Source organism: Enoplosus armatus, chromosome 15, assembly GCF_043641665.1.
Source record: "Enoplosus armatus isolate fEnoArm2 chromosome 15, fEnoArm2.hap1, whole genome shotgun sequence".
Classification (NCBI taxonomy): Eukaryota; Metazoa; Chordata; class Actinopteri; order Centrarchiformes; family Enoplosidae; genus Enoplosus; species Enoplosus armatus.
In genome coordinates, this window is record NC_092194.1 from 2,299,821 (window position 1) to 2,316,188 (window position 16,368).

The window sequence follows — 16,368 nt, forward strand, 5'->3', positions numbered from 1 at the left end:
AAAAAAAAACGGAGACACACAAGTCTTTGAGGTGCTCAGTGGAGATGGAAATTTAGAAACACCTGCAATTCCACGACAGCCACCGATGGAGACGATAAGATTGAAAACCCAAATGGGCTTTGAGGTGAAATTCCCTTTTGAAACCCGTTGAAAGGGAAGCGATCTGCATCAAAACTCTGCTAATCCTTTCGGAAAACGAAATAATCCCACATCACTGGGATGGCGGTTGAAATGGAGCAAACACCGACGACACAAATGTGCTTTGGTGACATTCGAGACTCAGATCAAGAACAGAGGCAGTCTCTGCAGTTGTTCCACATCCCAGTGGGACTGCGACTAATACGAGCCCCGCGTCGACAGGGGCTTCAGACACCTCTGTCGGTTCGACGGGCGCGACAGCTTCCCTAACGGTCAGGTCGGCTGGTGGCCTTGCGCGGTGGTGTCTCCGGGTGTACTGACATAAAACAGCACTAAAGGGCAGCCTCGGTGGCTGTGTGTTGCTGCGGGGGCCGTTAGATGAAATTTAACCTACAATGGACAAAATTGCACTTAGAAAAAAAAAAAAAGGGACCAAAACTGGGAACCGGTGGTGATTTTAGAAAGAGGACAGAGAGAGAGAGAGGTCAGGGAAAGCGTAATTAGGGAGTGACAACAGAGAGACGGCAGGGGGGGGGGGGGGGGGGGGGGGGGGGGCGATAGACTGCGAGAATATTAAAGTAGAGAGTGACAAAGGGAGAAAAAAAACTTCAAATGAGAAGAGAAGCGCCGTCTCAGCCCATGACGGTAAAACTCCTCGACGGCACAGTTTCCTATTATCCCCTCCTCTGCCGGCCCCGCCACCGAGCGTGAGCCGCCACGCAAAGAGAGCCCGGGCGGATCCTCTTCTCTGCCTAACAGGAGGCGACAGGGAGCCCGATGCCTAATAATGTCTACCATCTCGCTCAGTGATTCGACACAGCGGCAAGGGGGAGAGACAGGTGGTGAGGGGAGAGGAATCTCCGGGAGCTTACGCGAGCTTCGCTCTGTGAATGGGGGAAGCCATTACGAGGTGTACCGAGGCCGGGCTGCGACCAATTACAGCTTCCTCAAGGCGCCCAGCACCCAAAGACACATCTCTGGGCCGGCCAATGACAACACCGACTCTAGTGTTTCTAACCGGCATGTCGGGGTAGACTGTTCACATGGGTCTCCACTTTAACTGCGGCATCATGGATTGATCAGGTAACTTTAATAAAAAAAACAATTGGTATACCTGTATTTGACTACTGAGCACTATGAGGGAAAAAGAACATGTCTATATATATGTCTATATATAGATCTATACACACACACACATAATATCTATATTATATAATACTAATCATTGTTATGGCCTTCTAGTGTAAATGATTTACAATACCTTGGTCATTAAATGAAAGAACATTGACATTATGATTTTCAGCTGGCGCTTGTTTGATCGGTGTTACATGTTGTCCTGTCCTGAGCCCCCCCCCCCACACACACACACACCCCCACACACCACTGACCTGTGTAGCAGTTCTCAGGGCAGTTAGTTGTGCATTCTCACCAGCATGAATGAACCAAACAACCCACCCCACCCCCCCCACCACCAAAATAAATCCGGCTTCTGTCAGCCCGTAGTAAGAATGAATTATGAATGCTGTCATTTGGACTCGGCTTATGTAAACATCAGCTATGAGGAGAGAAACCCTGGTTTACTGAGGAAGAGGGTGGAGAGGCTTGTGCCTGTGAAAACTGATCCACAGTGGCCGATGTTCACTTGGCGTCGTAAAGCCCCCGCGCACGCACACACACGGCATTCTAACAAATTCAAACACACACACACACACACAGAGAGTAAGAAAACAAAGCCAACACACACTCCCTTTTCCTTCTCCCTCAATTCAGGTTGTCTTAATTACTCACTTAATCCACGCACCCTTGATGAGAAACCATTACAGAAGGAGCACAGACAAGCAAACACATCGGAGCATCAAACACATGGCACTGCTCTTAAAAAAAAAAAACACTCACAGAGCAAGCGTTGCTTTTCATAGAGGTGGAAAAGGAAAGATTTCGAAAAGGCTGTACCTTTGCTTTTGGCTAGAGGCGCAGGAGGAGGAGCCCGGAGGAGGAGGAGGAGGAGCAGGAGGAGGAGGAGGAGGAGGAAGAAGAAGAAGAAGAGGAGACATGAGTTCAAATTCCAGCAAACACATCAATGTATACATGAATACATCAGGATAAATCAATGTACAGCAGCAACGTTGATGCAATTGTACATCACAAAACACGCAAGTCACAGCAAACCCTGCCCACTGAAGTAGTAAAATAGCACTTCATTTTGAATATTTATAGCTTGTAAGAATTCAAATGAATCTGTTTTGCTGTGTGTGTGTGTGTGTGTGTGTGTGTGTGTGTGTGCGTTTGTCTACTATTTGCCCAATCTTTATGTTGAAATTTAAACTAATTTAAAAAAAAAAGAAAAAAAAAAAAGGTTATCTTACGCTGCATTCAGGCGGCGTCGCTAACAGGAAAACCCTTTCGTTATTGCACAATGGTCAGATCCCAGCTGCTCGCCTGGTCGCCGTACTCATGTGAATAACCTATTTCGTTCGTCGGCAGCTACAAAAGCGGATACAACTTACGTGCAGCTCCTTTTTTAAAGTGAGCCAGATTGATTGTATGCAATGACAGGTTTTGTAGATATTTTGCAGACAGATAGTAGATTTTTTTTTTCTCCTCCAAATTAAAAACGACAAAATATATAGTCAGTGCCCTCCGGAATGACACATACAAGCGTTACTACTGACAGGAGGGCATCAGCTGATCTTACAACACGGTCTCGGTTTGGTGAGGTTTAAGGACAGTTCGTGGTTTGGGTTCAAATCAGTCCTCAGTTGAGGTTAGAAAACCATCATGGTTAAAATGACTACTTGGTTAAGGTTAGGGGACCTCGTTTTTTTTTTTGTTTGTTTGTACAATTTTAATTTGAAAAGTTAACCAGTAACTACGGCTGTTAGATAAATGTAGTGGAGTAAAAAGTACTTGAGTGGAGTAGAAGCATGAAGTTTCAGAAAATGGAAATAGCTTTAACTTAAAATAACTCTCTCTTGCTTTAGCTGGAGGTACAGTTCCTGTAGTACGACTTTTGTTAGTTTCCATGGAAAGCAGAGATTTCTATAGCATAGCTTATATATATATATAGCTTAATATCAATATATATAGCTTAACAAATGTATTAGACCACCTGTCATAAAAATGAGAAAACACAAATATTTTAGAAATCTGTCAAAAACTTGTTTCAAACTAAAAATTGTATCGTTATTTATTAGGCAAACAACAAACTGGAACAACTAAATAGTCCTTATTCACATATATTAACCAGAAATCTTAATATTCTGTACGACCTCCTTTGGCCCTGATAACAGCTTGCATTCTTTGCAACCACTAAAACAAATGTTTCTGTTCAGGAATGCAAGTAAATAACTGTCATTCGGCATCTCAATCAAAAAATAATAATGTGCTTTACTATTTTTTTCTGCTTTTTTGTAAAACAGTAAATTTGAGAATTCATGGATAACAACAATAATTATATTTTAGCATTAAAGAGATCACTTTGATTAAAGAGCTTGGCTTGCACATACTGGTGGATTAACCATCACAGAGACATCAAATGTTTTGGTCATCAGCAATACTGTTCATTTAGGGCAGCGGGGGCAAACACCTTGCACTGGGTGGTGCTCTAATACATTTGTTACGCAAAAATGTCAGATAGTCTTCACGCTGTTTTGATCAAGCACGTAGTGGCTGTGTTTTGGCTTCGTGGGGCAGCACAGCGCATAAAGACACGTAATCACAATCACGCTCTGTATCACAATGCGCACGGAACCATGCGCATACAAGCATGTTCCACGCCAAAAAAAACATGCAGCTCCACGCCAGAGTCACAAATCAAACCAAAAGACATGGTCACGAGGGAAGAGGAAGAAGAGGAGAAGAGAGGCGTACCTTGTTCTGCCATCATATGTGCAAGGCCTTGAGAAGAGAAGGGAAAGAGTGACAGAGAACACTTGAGAAAAGAGAACACTTCAATTTCAATACTGCTTTAGTATTGTGATGACATGTCATGTTTCTCCCCCCCAGCCCCTCCCTCGCCGTGCAGGAGGAAAAGCATGACATCAGAACACACTGACAGGTGACACAAAGCTTCCTGCGGCTGAGCAGGAGGCTTCTCTTCACAAAAGGAACACCAGCAAGTCAGCAGAAGCGACATAGTAGACATCTCTACCCATTCGCACGAGAAAGGGGGTAATGTATAGCTAAAAGAAACACATCTAAATGTATACCCACCCCCACCCCCCACCCACCCGTTGGCCAGAGTGAAACACAGTGGAAGTAACATTTGAACCGTTTAATTACGAAATGAATGATGCAGAAGAAACAGCCTGTTATTTCGTTGGACTATTTGAAGTGGGAAAAAATATGCAGTCTCCTTATTTTGCTCCTGCATGCGTACAGCAGCAACTTAACTCTTAACTTTCGTCTTTCTGTCTTTCTTTCTTTCTTTTTAAATAGGGTGTGGTCGTTTCTGTGCAATCTACCTTTAAAGATGGCCTGGCATTGCAGAATCACCAAGCCATTAGCCTGTCTGGAAATCTGCAGCTATACAGATAATCCATAAGGTTGTCATGCATTTACATTTACATTAAAAAAATAAAATAAAATAAAATGAAAAGTTTCTCCTCAGTGAAACTCACCTGGCATATTGTTGTAGACCGCTGGAACAGAAGGAGACAGAGAAAACAAGGAAAAGAAAACCAGCGTTAGAAACACTCTCACTTGCTTGCATGTTGACTGTCATGCAAATGATAATACACACAATTCATAGTCCATACAGCGGGCACAGCCATGTGTATGTTATTTTACAACGCAGAGGTGGTTTTTTTTTTAGCAACGATGAGTCGAGCCATCGTTCAGTCAGAGAGAAATATCCAGCATGAAGGAAAAAGCTTCTCACGCACGCTTCCAGTCTTTCCGTTATCTTGCAGTCCAGACACGTCTACCTCATTTGATGGGCATTGGCAGGTGTTGTTGCTCAATCATAGCAATCAATACACAAAGGCAAAAAATAAATAAATAAATAGATCATAAAAAAATAAAGATAAAGACATGAATATTGTGCTGAAAAAGATATTGGAAAATACAGTTCGTCCTTCAAGCGACTTGCGAGAGAACAAGCCTACAAACGTTGTGCAAAAGGTTTGGACGCCGTACTGATGATTTTGCTGCGGCCGTGGGGCAAAATAATGAAGTTTGTCAAAGCCATGGGGCTGATAACATCGAAAAAACCCCGGATTCCCCCCCGGAAACAATGAATATCCGCAGCAACAAAATGTCGGAAAATGTGTGACCCCTTTTTGAGCTTTGGTGATAGATTGGAGAGCTGGTGGTGGGGCGCTCTCTGAATGATCTCCATATTTCTTCATGCAAAGCTGGTTACACTACCGACATCGCCCTCTGGGAAAAAAACATGAAAATGGTGGTAACATAATGTCACACAGAGAAGCTGCCCCCCCCCCCCCCCCAAAAAATGGAAGATGGAGTCATAAAAGAAACGAATGGGTTGCAGACCATAATTAAGGGCCACTTATTGGAAAGTGATTTATTTTGAACACGAACACGGATAATAAACATAAACATCATATACTGCCTGTAGATTGGCAAAGGGGCGGTGATGCGCCCATTAACCCGACTTAAACTATCACCATGTACTCTTCTCTTCTCCATTATATTGACACATCGGATCTGAATCATTTGAGCTTATCTTTACAATTAAGAGTAATTGCAGTGTTTTAAAAGCAATAGACGCGTTTGTCCTCTGATGGGGTTAGGTTAGGGTTTTTTTTTTCTTTTTTAAAAAACGAAAATAGACATGAAATGGTCAGGACTCATCCTCTGGGAACCATGAATATTGTGGCTGCCAAGTGTGCCATGGAATTTGAGAAGATATGCTGCCAAATACTGGACGGGTAAGTGAGTTTATACCTCTTTCCCCAAACACCTCGGCGGGGCAAAAACCACACGGTGCTCATCATCGCAAAAAAACCTTATTTATTTTTTTTAAGGCCACTCACAGAAATGTAGTAGCTGGAAAATGAAGTAAAAAGTAATTGACTTGAGATGCATTAAATGCTCTTAGCGGGGGCTAATTGGGCACGCTAGGGTGGTAATGTGAAAGCAAGAAGATGGAAGTCAATCAGACATGCATTAGGTGTTAATTCAGTTTAAACTGAGGACTCGTGTCAGCTGTGCTCCAACATGGACAGAGTTGATCAAATGGTCATCTGGGAGAGGAAGGCTGTATATGCGCACGTGTGTGTGTGTGTGTGTGTGTGTGTGTGTGCGTGCATGTTGGGATAATCTTGCTAAAGCTTCAATTCCCCTGCGTCCTTTCTGAGGCCTTTATTTGAGATTTCCATAGAATTGAACTCCACACTCAAATGCCAACAGAAGCGCGACATTCTTGACAGAAGGAGATTAGAGCAGATTAAGTGTGTATGTACACACACACACACACACACACACACACACACACACGGGCTCGTATTGCTAATTTGTGGGGACCAATTTGAGTTTGACGCCATTATAGCGAGGACATTCCCGCGTAGTGAGGACATCTGTGCATTGTGAGGACATTTTGGCCGGCCTCCATTACTTCAAGGGAGTGTTTGCAGGTTCAGACTTGGTTTTTAAGGTTCAGATTAGAGTTCGGTTTAGGTTAGGTCAAAATACAGTTGGACTACATCACAAGGATGTAGTTTGTGGTGCACGGGCACAAGTAAAACTTAATATAAAACTTCTCCAATGATAAAAAAAGCTTATAAAAAATAATTTATATAATATTTAAAAGATGCCAATTAGGTCTTAGGGGTGGGGTAATCAAACAATGACCCCAGCCTATATTAGTCATATATTTTGTCATGCAGTCTCCAGGCTGTGATCTGGTTTAACCTTGCTCAGCTTTCTGACATAATGCATATGAAAATATGTAACATGTAAATGTCTTTGTTAGGGGTCTTTACTGCAGTACAAAAGCCCCATAATACATACGGTAGGAGAGCTCCTGCATAACTCTACTGACCTATTGGACTTGGATATCAATCTCACGTCTGCGTGCTACGACAGAGCTGGAGTCAGGACATGGTTAGCCTAGCTTAGCTTAAAGGCTGGAAGCAGGGGGAGACTGCTAGCCTGTTCAAAAATACACATACTAACACCTCCAAGGCTCACGAATGAACACTTTGTGCGTACCGACTGAATACACAAGATGCAGAAATGAAATCATTTTTGGCGTTACAGGCTAGAAGTATTGGATGATTTCAGGACTCCGCAAAAACCCACGATTATGGTCGAACGCGAACATTTTTAGAATTCTCGCTTTCTACAGTGTTTGCGCATGACAACTACACTGTGGTCAAGGTCAACAAGGAACAAAGGGTGGTTACAGTCAATGAAAAGCCTCACTGCCTCAGTACATGAAGGACACACCGCATCCTGCATTGGCCCTGATTGATGGAACTGGTCGTGAATCCTGAGGTGCAGAATTGTCCAGTATGGATATATTTCCAAGGATGCCCGTCCGGCGCCATCGCTAACGTCAAGGTCTGGTTCAGTTGAGGCAAATAAACCCACTTGTCTAAGGTTAGGGAAAGATTGCGGTCACGGTTGAAACAAACTACGTTGACTGATGGCAGGAGACGGGATAAATCAGATGCTTTACACATCCACCAGTCAGCAACAGCATTTCTTTGGGCGTATACTCCGGCTCGGACGAAGACGGCCGCATAGCCGAGTCAGCCAACACAATGTCGTCCGTAGCATCGGACCTTGTCGCTCATATTTTGGGACGCCATTTTCTGCTGTCGTAAAAAAAACGTCGCTAGTTTGCAATACAAGCGAGCAAGCCTGTAGTTCTTCCTTGCCCCGATAAAACTACGTGAAATGACGGCGACAGGTGCGACACAGAGAACACTGGCGACGACTTTTCAAACTATATCCCCAACCCGGGTAGATAGAGAGAAGTATTGAAAATGGGCGAAGTGGCCCTTCAACAAATTCACCTCTCAGTTCTCTCTCTCCCACTCATCGTTCAAAGCCCCATCTCTCTCCTGATGATCAGCTGTATTCACCCCCCAACCCCACCCACCCACCCTGCTCCATCATTATTTTGTTCCCTATCTTGACCTACTTCCTGTGGCAATTTACTTCCCCTGTGTTTCTGTCATCAGGCTTTGGTGTGTGCGTACAGAGAGGAAGGATGGAGATAGGAGCAGTCAACAAACCACCCAAACACTCACAGGTATGATTCCCAGTGGCGGGCTAGCCAGCATTTAACTCCAAATAATTACTCTATCGGGGGGCTCTGAAACATTTTTTTCAACAAATCTATATATCCTCCAGCTCTCCTCCTAAAAATAAAATCCTAACAGATCACCATTCTTTGGGGTGACTCACCGGCGCTGTGATAAACTTTCATTTATTCATCAGTGGACACATAATCTAGGTAAGAATATGACTCTCTCTTTTAATTCAATACCAAAAGGTGAGGCGAGGATAGCGAGGGATTAGAGCTTAAAGTGGATTACTTAAAGGGATGATTCATGATGGGTTGGATAAATTGGGAGAGTGCAGTGATTAATGTGGTATTTCAAATTCTACTTTCCTTCATCACCGCTGGCTTAACCGATTGTTTCCTGCACGCTGTTAACGCAGAAGGTAAACCAGTATATGAAAGGTGCGTACACACACACACAAACACGCACACACACATCTATTTCAATAATTCCCACAGGATAAAGTCATTTCAGTGCTGAGGGCTTGATTATTGTCATCATTCTAATAGCCATAACCCTCTTGCTGACCGATTTCACCAGCAGCCATGTTTCACATTGATATGAACATATGGGCGGCTGGAGAAACAGTCAGGGAGGGCCTGCTGAAGCCGTCTGCTCATGTTGGGTCGGGGGGTTGGGGGGGAAGTGGCACACACAGCTGATAGATCGTCGGCTGGGTGATGGCAGGATGGGGCTGAGGCTCGTTGGAGGGGGAACCACAGATTGAAAGAGGTTGTGTTTTCTCGTTTCTACACGTTTCTGAGTTAACAGGGTCTTTGAACAAAAGAAAAAAGACCCATATCTTTTTCTATATCAGTCCATCCACTGTGGCTGGAGAAGGTAGTGATGGGTTTCATGGAAGAAGATTCCTATTCCACAATGTTTATTGCTATTAACTAGCAAGGTAACAATATTTACCAGAGGTACATGTATCAACCACATAACCAAAACCTTTGGATAACAAACTATAGACATTCCAATTCTTCATCTGTGTCTTTTTGGGGGTTGGTAGGGACCACAATGTTTCCCTGAACCCTAGTCCTTTTTTGTGCCTACACCTTAACAAATCTTAACCAAAGCGCTATCTACAGGCACCGACCAAAATGCCCCTGGACGCTACGACCAATCAGAGCAGCGAAACGTGTGACATGGCGGTGGGCTGCTAGGCTAGTTAGCAAGCTCCAACACCCAATTCACATGGCCAATAGGGATGTCTGATCAGAAACAAATTCTATGTGTCCTTCTAGCGGGCAATTACAAACAATGTATTTTGTCGTTTCATTGGGAGGACCCATTGATTGTGAACACCTTATCCGGCTGTGGCACAGTCTGAATTTGAATGAATTAAATCATTCATATTCAATAATAATTGAATCAATTAGTTTTAGACGCCTGACAACACCTCTCCGATTTAGAACTTGCAGCTGTCAAATCATTCTACCAAAATAGTGTGTTAACAGAATGTTTAGCTACGAACGCATGTGCGACCGATCTAAACAGGGAGCACATCATCAGCCCGGTTGATTGCTTAAAGGTAAAGCAGCCCGATCTCGAGCTTTATCACCGGCTTTCTCTTACATCATCAATTCTACTCATTAAACTCGGCAATTCTGCTAGTTTCTCGCTCCCTCTGACTTCATCAATTAATCATTAATTAAACAGAGCAGGAGTTCATCGTCTTGTTTGCACTGGCCTTAATCAGATATTGGTAAACTAGCAAACGTGCAGCAGTGGACTCCTCACAGTGCTTTCTCTACAGGTAAGTAACTGGCTGCAACCTATGGAAGGTCTAACCTCTTCGAATTTCGGAGGTGTAATTCTGTTTTTTGAACGGGCTACAATTCATATAGTTGTGGGCTCGTTAACAAAGAACTGAGAGCATTTGTAGAAATCCACTGAAGAATGTGTGTGGGAAAGATTTCTGTAATTAAGACATGCAGATGGTGGGTATTTCATAGGCCGTTTCCAGTATTTGCAGTATTTGTATATTTCAATTTCACGGCTTTTAGAAAACACATTTCTTCACCAGAATTTTAGCATGGAGCAGGACAAGGAAAACAAGAGCATCAGCCGTTTCGGCAAAGCCCTCTAGCGGGCGTAGGAATTATGACTCTTGTCCATTGGCGCAAAGGAGGAAGTATTGGAAGGTTGTTACAGAGCCAGGAAGTCCCAGAGGGAAAAGGCCAGGGTGAACAGTTGAGACAACTACAGTTTGGACTTTTCACACAGTAAACCACTGTTTCCCATCCTACTGACGGCCAACATTGGTTTATTTTAATCACGACCACGATCATTCCCGAACCTTAACCGAGAGGTTATTACTGTAACCATGAAAGCGAAGGTCTCCTAACCTTAGAGAAGTAGTCATTTTAACCCAACCATGACCTTCACCTAATCAAGTTGCTCTTGTACCTAAACCTAACCCAACCTTAACCACAGCTTTGTTACATACTGGTGCCGGAGCACAAAAGATTTTGCAGCTGCTCATCAGAAACATCGGCAACAACCGCAGGCGGATACTTGCAACCACTGGGGAAAGAGTAGATAGAAAGAAATGTGAAATGGCATGAGGGAGCAATAAATAACAGCTATAAATATTCTAGCCTGGAACGGAAATTAAGAAATGAGCATTTGGTGCCTCGCTCTGACCTTCTCCGAGACACATTTAAGGTATTGGAACATCCTAAAACCTGCCAAAGGACCTCGAGTTAGCAGATCGTAGATTTAGGCAGGATCCTATCAAGTATATGCACTTTAGAAGGCGCGGACTGCTCCAGTCACCTCTCCGCTAGCTCCACTACATTTTCATTTTATTAATATTAATTGTATTTTTTTGTGTATACTTTTGTTATTCATTGGGCCAATGATGACATACGACTACGAGTCACTGACCAGGACAGGGAAATGGCCAATTAAGATAATTGTAATGCCAAGTAAATGTAGTGCAGCAAGTACGAGAGTAACTGAGAGCAATGTGTGATCCAGTCTGTCTTTACAGATTGAGGGCATAGAATGAGATCCTTTATAGACAATCATGTATTGTCATGTCATGTATTTGAAAGGCAGGCGATCCACCAGTCCACCTCAGCCAGCCTCATTAAGCACGTTATTTATCTCTTAACAATCAACCATCCAAACCCTCTCAGGGCGGTCCCTGCCTCCAGGGAGAGCCAGACGTAAATCAACATCAGGTCCCAACGTGGAGGCTGTAAATCAAGGGGTTGGGAAAGAAGGCCCACATCAACCCACAAGGGTCACCAGTGCCAACGCATGGATGCCTCACTGAGTCACCCATCACAGCGCTGAGGAGCTGGAGGGTGGTGAGGCGGGGTGTGTTTTTGGGGAGAGAACTCTGAAGAGGATGAGGGAGTAGGAGGATACTGTATGTAGCGATGCTTATAGATGTAAGCGCCGGAATCCCAGTACTAAGAATGACAATATTCAAGTAGTTCTCAACTACATTGGTTCGAGATAGTGCCGGAAAAAAAAAAGTTAAGCATGCAGCATAGAACTCTTTGCCTGAGTCCAGACCTTTGAATCTGCCCACTCCACCAAGGGGGCCGCTTCTGGTCTGGCATCATGATGTGAAACAGTGGGTTTCTCGAAAAGCGATCAATCCAATGAGCGCCGTGGGGCCTTTGTCAAGATTCAGGCGGATACGCTGGTCTCGTACGATTGGTTAGGGAAAATCCCCCTCCCCCACAGAAATGGGTTGGAGTGGAGGCAACGTCAGGCAGAAGATGGAAATGGAGTGTTGACAATTCTGTCTGAAATCAGCCTATTGAACTATATCTGGTGCTGGAAATCGGTTGTACATAGAACCTTCATGTTGCTGCAGAGGTCCTTGTAAAAATGTATAAAAATGTACCTGTGCTTACTCTGCTGTGGATATTCATGGTCCCCAGAATGTGATTCCTAATGATCTTGGTGGCCTTAAGGTCAAAATTGACCCATATTGCTCTCTCACAACAAGTGGAGGCACCGATTCTGCGGTCAGAATTCGCGTGAAATGTAATATTAATCATCATAAAAAAAAAACTTCTGTCGTGTAGCGTAATAGTACGGCTAATTAAGTGTCTGGGAAAACCAGCAATGGCGCAACATGACACAGCAATTGCCTCAAATGTATTCACAGTGTTTGCCAGCCCTGCTAACCAATTTCCTGGGTGGAAACATCGATATAGCATAAACAAAATGGATGACTCCCACGGTCCCGATGGGATTCATTCGATGCAAAATCATCAGTATGTTGCTCTGTCAAACGGCGGGGTGTAATGAGCCTGCAATCCTAATTTTAGACTTTTAGAGCTTCACAGCAGCGTTTGTACGGTGGTATGTGTTGGCAGGACGACCAGGGGCCCGCGACGACGCTGGAGAAGGTCGAGCCAATTAAAAAAAAAAACAATGATCTTGGCGGGCCGTCTCTCCAACTGGTCAGCGTCTCAGCCACTGATATCATGACAAATAGCCCCCCCCCCATCACAGTTTAAACAGAAGTTCACGTGAAATACCGCCTCCACCCTGAGACCCGTCAGCCTGCATGGCAACTAATGTTGGCATCTTGGCATCTCTTAGCCTGAATGTGAAATTTGAGTATGGATCATGCCAAATATGTGCCACGAGGGCAACAGGAGATCATTTCTCAGAAGGGCTCAACCAATTCTGAAACCAAAAATAAATATCCAGAGTTCCCTTGCATTATCATTTCAAGCCCAGCATAATATTACTATGGGAACTTTTAGGTTGAGTACTTTGCATTCGTTTACGTGGCCTCATTTGTAACACTCCTGTAATATTTTAAGTCATTCCCATGACATTTCTGTTATTAGTACTTCACTTAATCCACAATGATCTTACTCTTTAATTTATCCTAAATAGACAGAAGTTCTGTTGTAGCCGTGAGTGGGTGAGCTTACACGATCCGCTGCCAGACCATGTCATGCTGTAATAACAAGAGCAGAGCTCTCGCATATGTTTGGCACTGAGAAGAGGAGCCAGCCACACTTCCTCTATGCTGATCTCTCCGTGGCAGCCCGGCAGCTGCAGCTCACCCCCCCCCCCCCACCCCCACGCTTGCCCGATGTCGTGACAAAGCGCCGGCTGAGCTTGCACTTTCCTTCAATACTTCCCACACCAGCAGGCCTTCCGCTGCTCTCTCGCACGAGTGTGTGTGTGTGTGTGTCAGCCAACGGAGGACAGCTAAGGGGTGGGGGTGGGGGGGTGGAGATTTTTCGGCCCTCGAAGCCCGCCGCCGTCAGTTAAATGCCACCCAGTCAATCAGCCGAGCAACAGCAAGAAGCAGATCGGCCGCCACCACCAAAGACACAAGGAAGAGGAAGAGCAGACGTTTATTTCAAACACCTGCAGAGATAGATAACAAAAAAGAAAAAAAAAGCCCTAATCTTTAAATTCCAGATTCCCCCCGGCCTTTTGTCTGTGTGTGCCGGGGATCTGGCGTCAGCCCAAATGGGATGTAAATTCCATATTTGTGAGAGGTTAAAGAAGAGCGCTCGAAAGTCAAACATGGAGGTTGGGGTGGAGGTGGGGGTGGGGGTACAGAACAAATATATTAAAACAAATGACCTCTGGTGTGAATTAATTAAATGGAAACAAAGAGTTAAGCGACTTTCTCATCTAAGTGGTATTGATTATCTCATAAGGAGCCAGATTATTGTGTACTCCTCAGCTGCTGGAAGCTGCTGGTTTGGAAAGAATGAGGAATGTGTATTGATTGCGAATAATGAAGTACATTACTAGAGTTTTCTTCAGAGCGCGGGGGAAAAAAAAAAAGAAACGCAGGGGTGTCTGGGCTAACTGCATGTCCCCCAATTACCACGACGACGACGACGACAAAACAACAGGCATTATCACAGAATGTTCTGTGCTCAAAGATTTGTCAAATCACAGGAAATCACACCTAAAGCAAGTGCCTTTTATTTGGCCTGCAGGGAGGAAATACACGGGGGGGGGGGGGGGGGGTGAAGGGCTTTCTTTTAATAGGAATCAATTTTGGTCTGGGTACAAGCCAGCTGTAGAGCGATTGAAACACAGCTCTGGCAAAATTGTAAGCACAAAAGGACGCGATATAAAAACACCTGCCATCTTGTGATTGGGTGGGGGGGAAAAAAAAAGGGGGGGGGGGGGGGGCGGCTCAGGAGGCCCCATTCTCCCCATAGGCGTCCTTATCACAGCCTGCAGGACCGATGCCATTAACCTGCACCTCACAGGCTAACCGTGCTTAGATTAGCTTTCTGATTTTTTTTTACAGCTCCGACACACACACACACACACACACACACACACACACAGGGATAATGGCGGCAATCACTGGGAGAGGCAAGCAAGCCCACAAAGTCAAACAGCCTCGGAGCCTGGTGGATACCTGGTGTTAATAGCAAAAACAATCCTCAGACTAGCTCGATAAAAAGCCGCGTTATGTGAAGAACGCTGAACCCCTCAAGGTCGTGACGCCGGCCTGCAACGCTCCCGTGAGGTACGGCAAATGAATTCACGCTGGACACAGGACGCAGCGCTCCACGTGTGAAAGAAACCCTCTGAAAGAAGCCAATTTGTTTCGTCATTCCCCTTAAGAGATTTAACTGGCTTTGGTCCCATACCTCAAAAAAAATCAAGTCCCCCCCCCCCCCCCCCCCCCCCCCCCCCAGGAACAGCAATGGTTCTGTGAGGCTATGTTGGCACAATGGAATTGGAATTGCGATAAATAAAAAATTGAAATGGTGAGAACTCACAAAAATAAAAAAAGAAATGAACTCAAATCAAAGTTGAAGTGAATGAGTCTGTCCAGCAAGGTGAACGACAGCTTTGAGACAGAGAGACTTTTAAAAAGGCAAGCGTTACCTTCATTGCAGAAGCGGCCCTTGTATTCTGTTTTGGAACAGTCGCAGACCGGCTCCCCGTCCACCACCGAGCACGTGCCGCCGTTCTCACATGGGTTCACAGTGCACCACCCTTCTGACTCCAGGGGCACCTTAAGGCTCCCCAGGAACAGGGGCTGGGCGGCGCCATATTTGAGGTCTGTAATTGTGCCCCTGAAGGGCTGCATGTTTCGCACCGTAGGCAGTGTGAGCGCACCGTTGCGGATGTCCTGAGGCACTCCACCCAGGAACAGGTCGCTTACTATTTTCATGAACAGGCGCTGAGGCCGCACTTCGTCCGCTTTGGCCTGGCCGTCCAGTACCAGCACCGTGCGCAGGTTATACCTGCTTAGAGTGGCAAAATGCCAGCTGCCGTCGTCCACCCGCCTGTCAGACACCACCGTGGTCTCGGCGCAGTCGATGCTGAAACGCAGCTGCAGCCGCCCCTCCGCCACCGACAGCTGCAGAAAGTCACAGTAGCCTCCATCGTCAAAGTACAGCAGCAGCGCCTCAGAGGCCTCTGTCTTGAACTGGAGACTGAGGTCGCCGCGGGTGCTGGCGTCCCAGCGGAGGTAGCGCGCCCACTGACCTGGTGTGCCCAAAAATTCCAGTCCCAGACATGTGCTGAGGAACACTTGCAGCCTGATGGAAAGGCCTACAAGATCCATAGCTGCAAAAAAAGAAAATGTATAAATCCAAGAGAGAGAGAGAGAGAGTCTCGGGGTGGTTCGATGGAATTTCAGGGATCCGCAGTTTTATCCACAATGTGTGCAGAGATATATTCAGATAAATATTTCTTATAAAAAATATGTTTTTAAAAAGGAGGAGGGCAGTAGCAGGAGAACAGTCGTTGTGCTTAACAGTCTCGAGATCAATCGCTCAGATCAATCGGTAGGAATGGAGGAATTGTTGTTTTCCTCCCGGGTTTTTTGGGGGTTTTTTTTTACACTTCAGAACAGATGCTATCAAGACTCATGGTGCAAGGTCTGATGGAAGGGACTTCTCTGGCTATCAGGGCTGGTGGAATTTCCTCCTTCATGTTGTCTGCTGGGAGACGGCGCTGACAAGGGATCCACAGGCCTCTCTCAGTTCTGTCATTG

General features: G+C 45.1%; 1 protein-coding gene across 1 annotated transcript in view; it reads right to left on the reverse strand.

The window, feature by feature from the left end:
• Positions 1–15,936, reverse strand: part of nrxn3a (neurexin 3a) — a 121,080-nt gene extending 105,144 nt beyond the window's left edge. Inside the window, 4 exon segments of the mRNA XM_070920600.1 lie at positions 2,092–2,103; positions 4,009–4,035; positions 4,758–4,778; positions 15,252–15,936. Coding sequence (XP_070776701.1) covers positions 2,092–2,103; positions 4,009–4,035; positions 4,758–4,778; positions 15,252–15,936 — 745 coding nt within the window.
• Between the last annotated feature and the right edge of the window lie 432 nt (positions 15,937–16,368).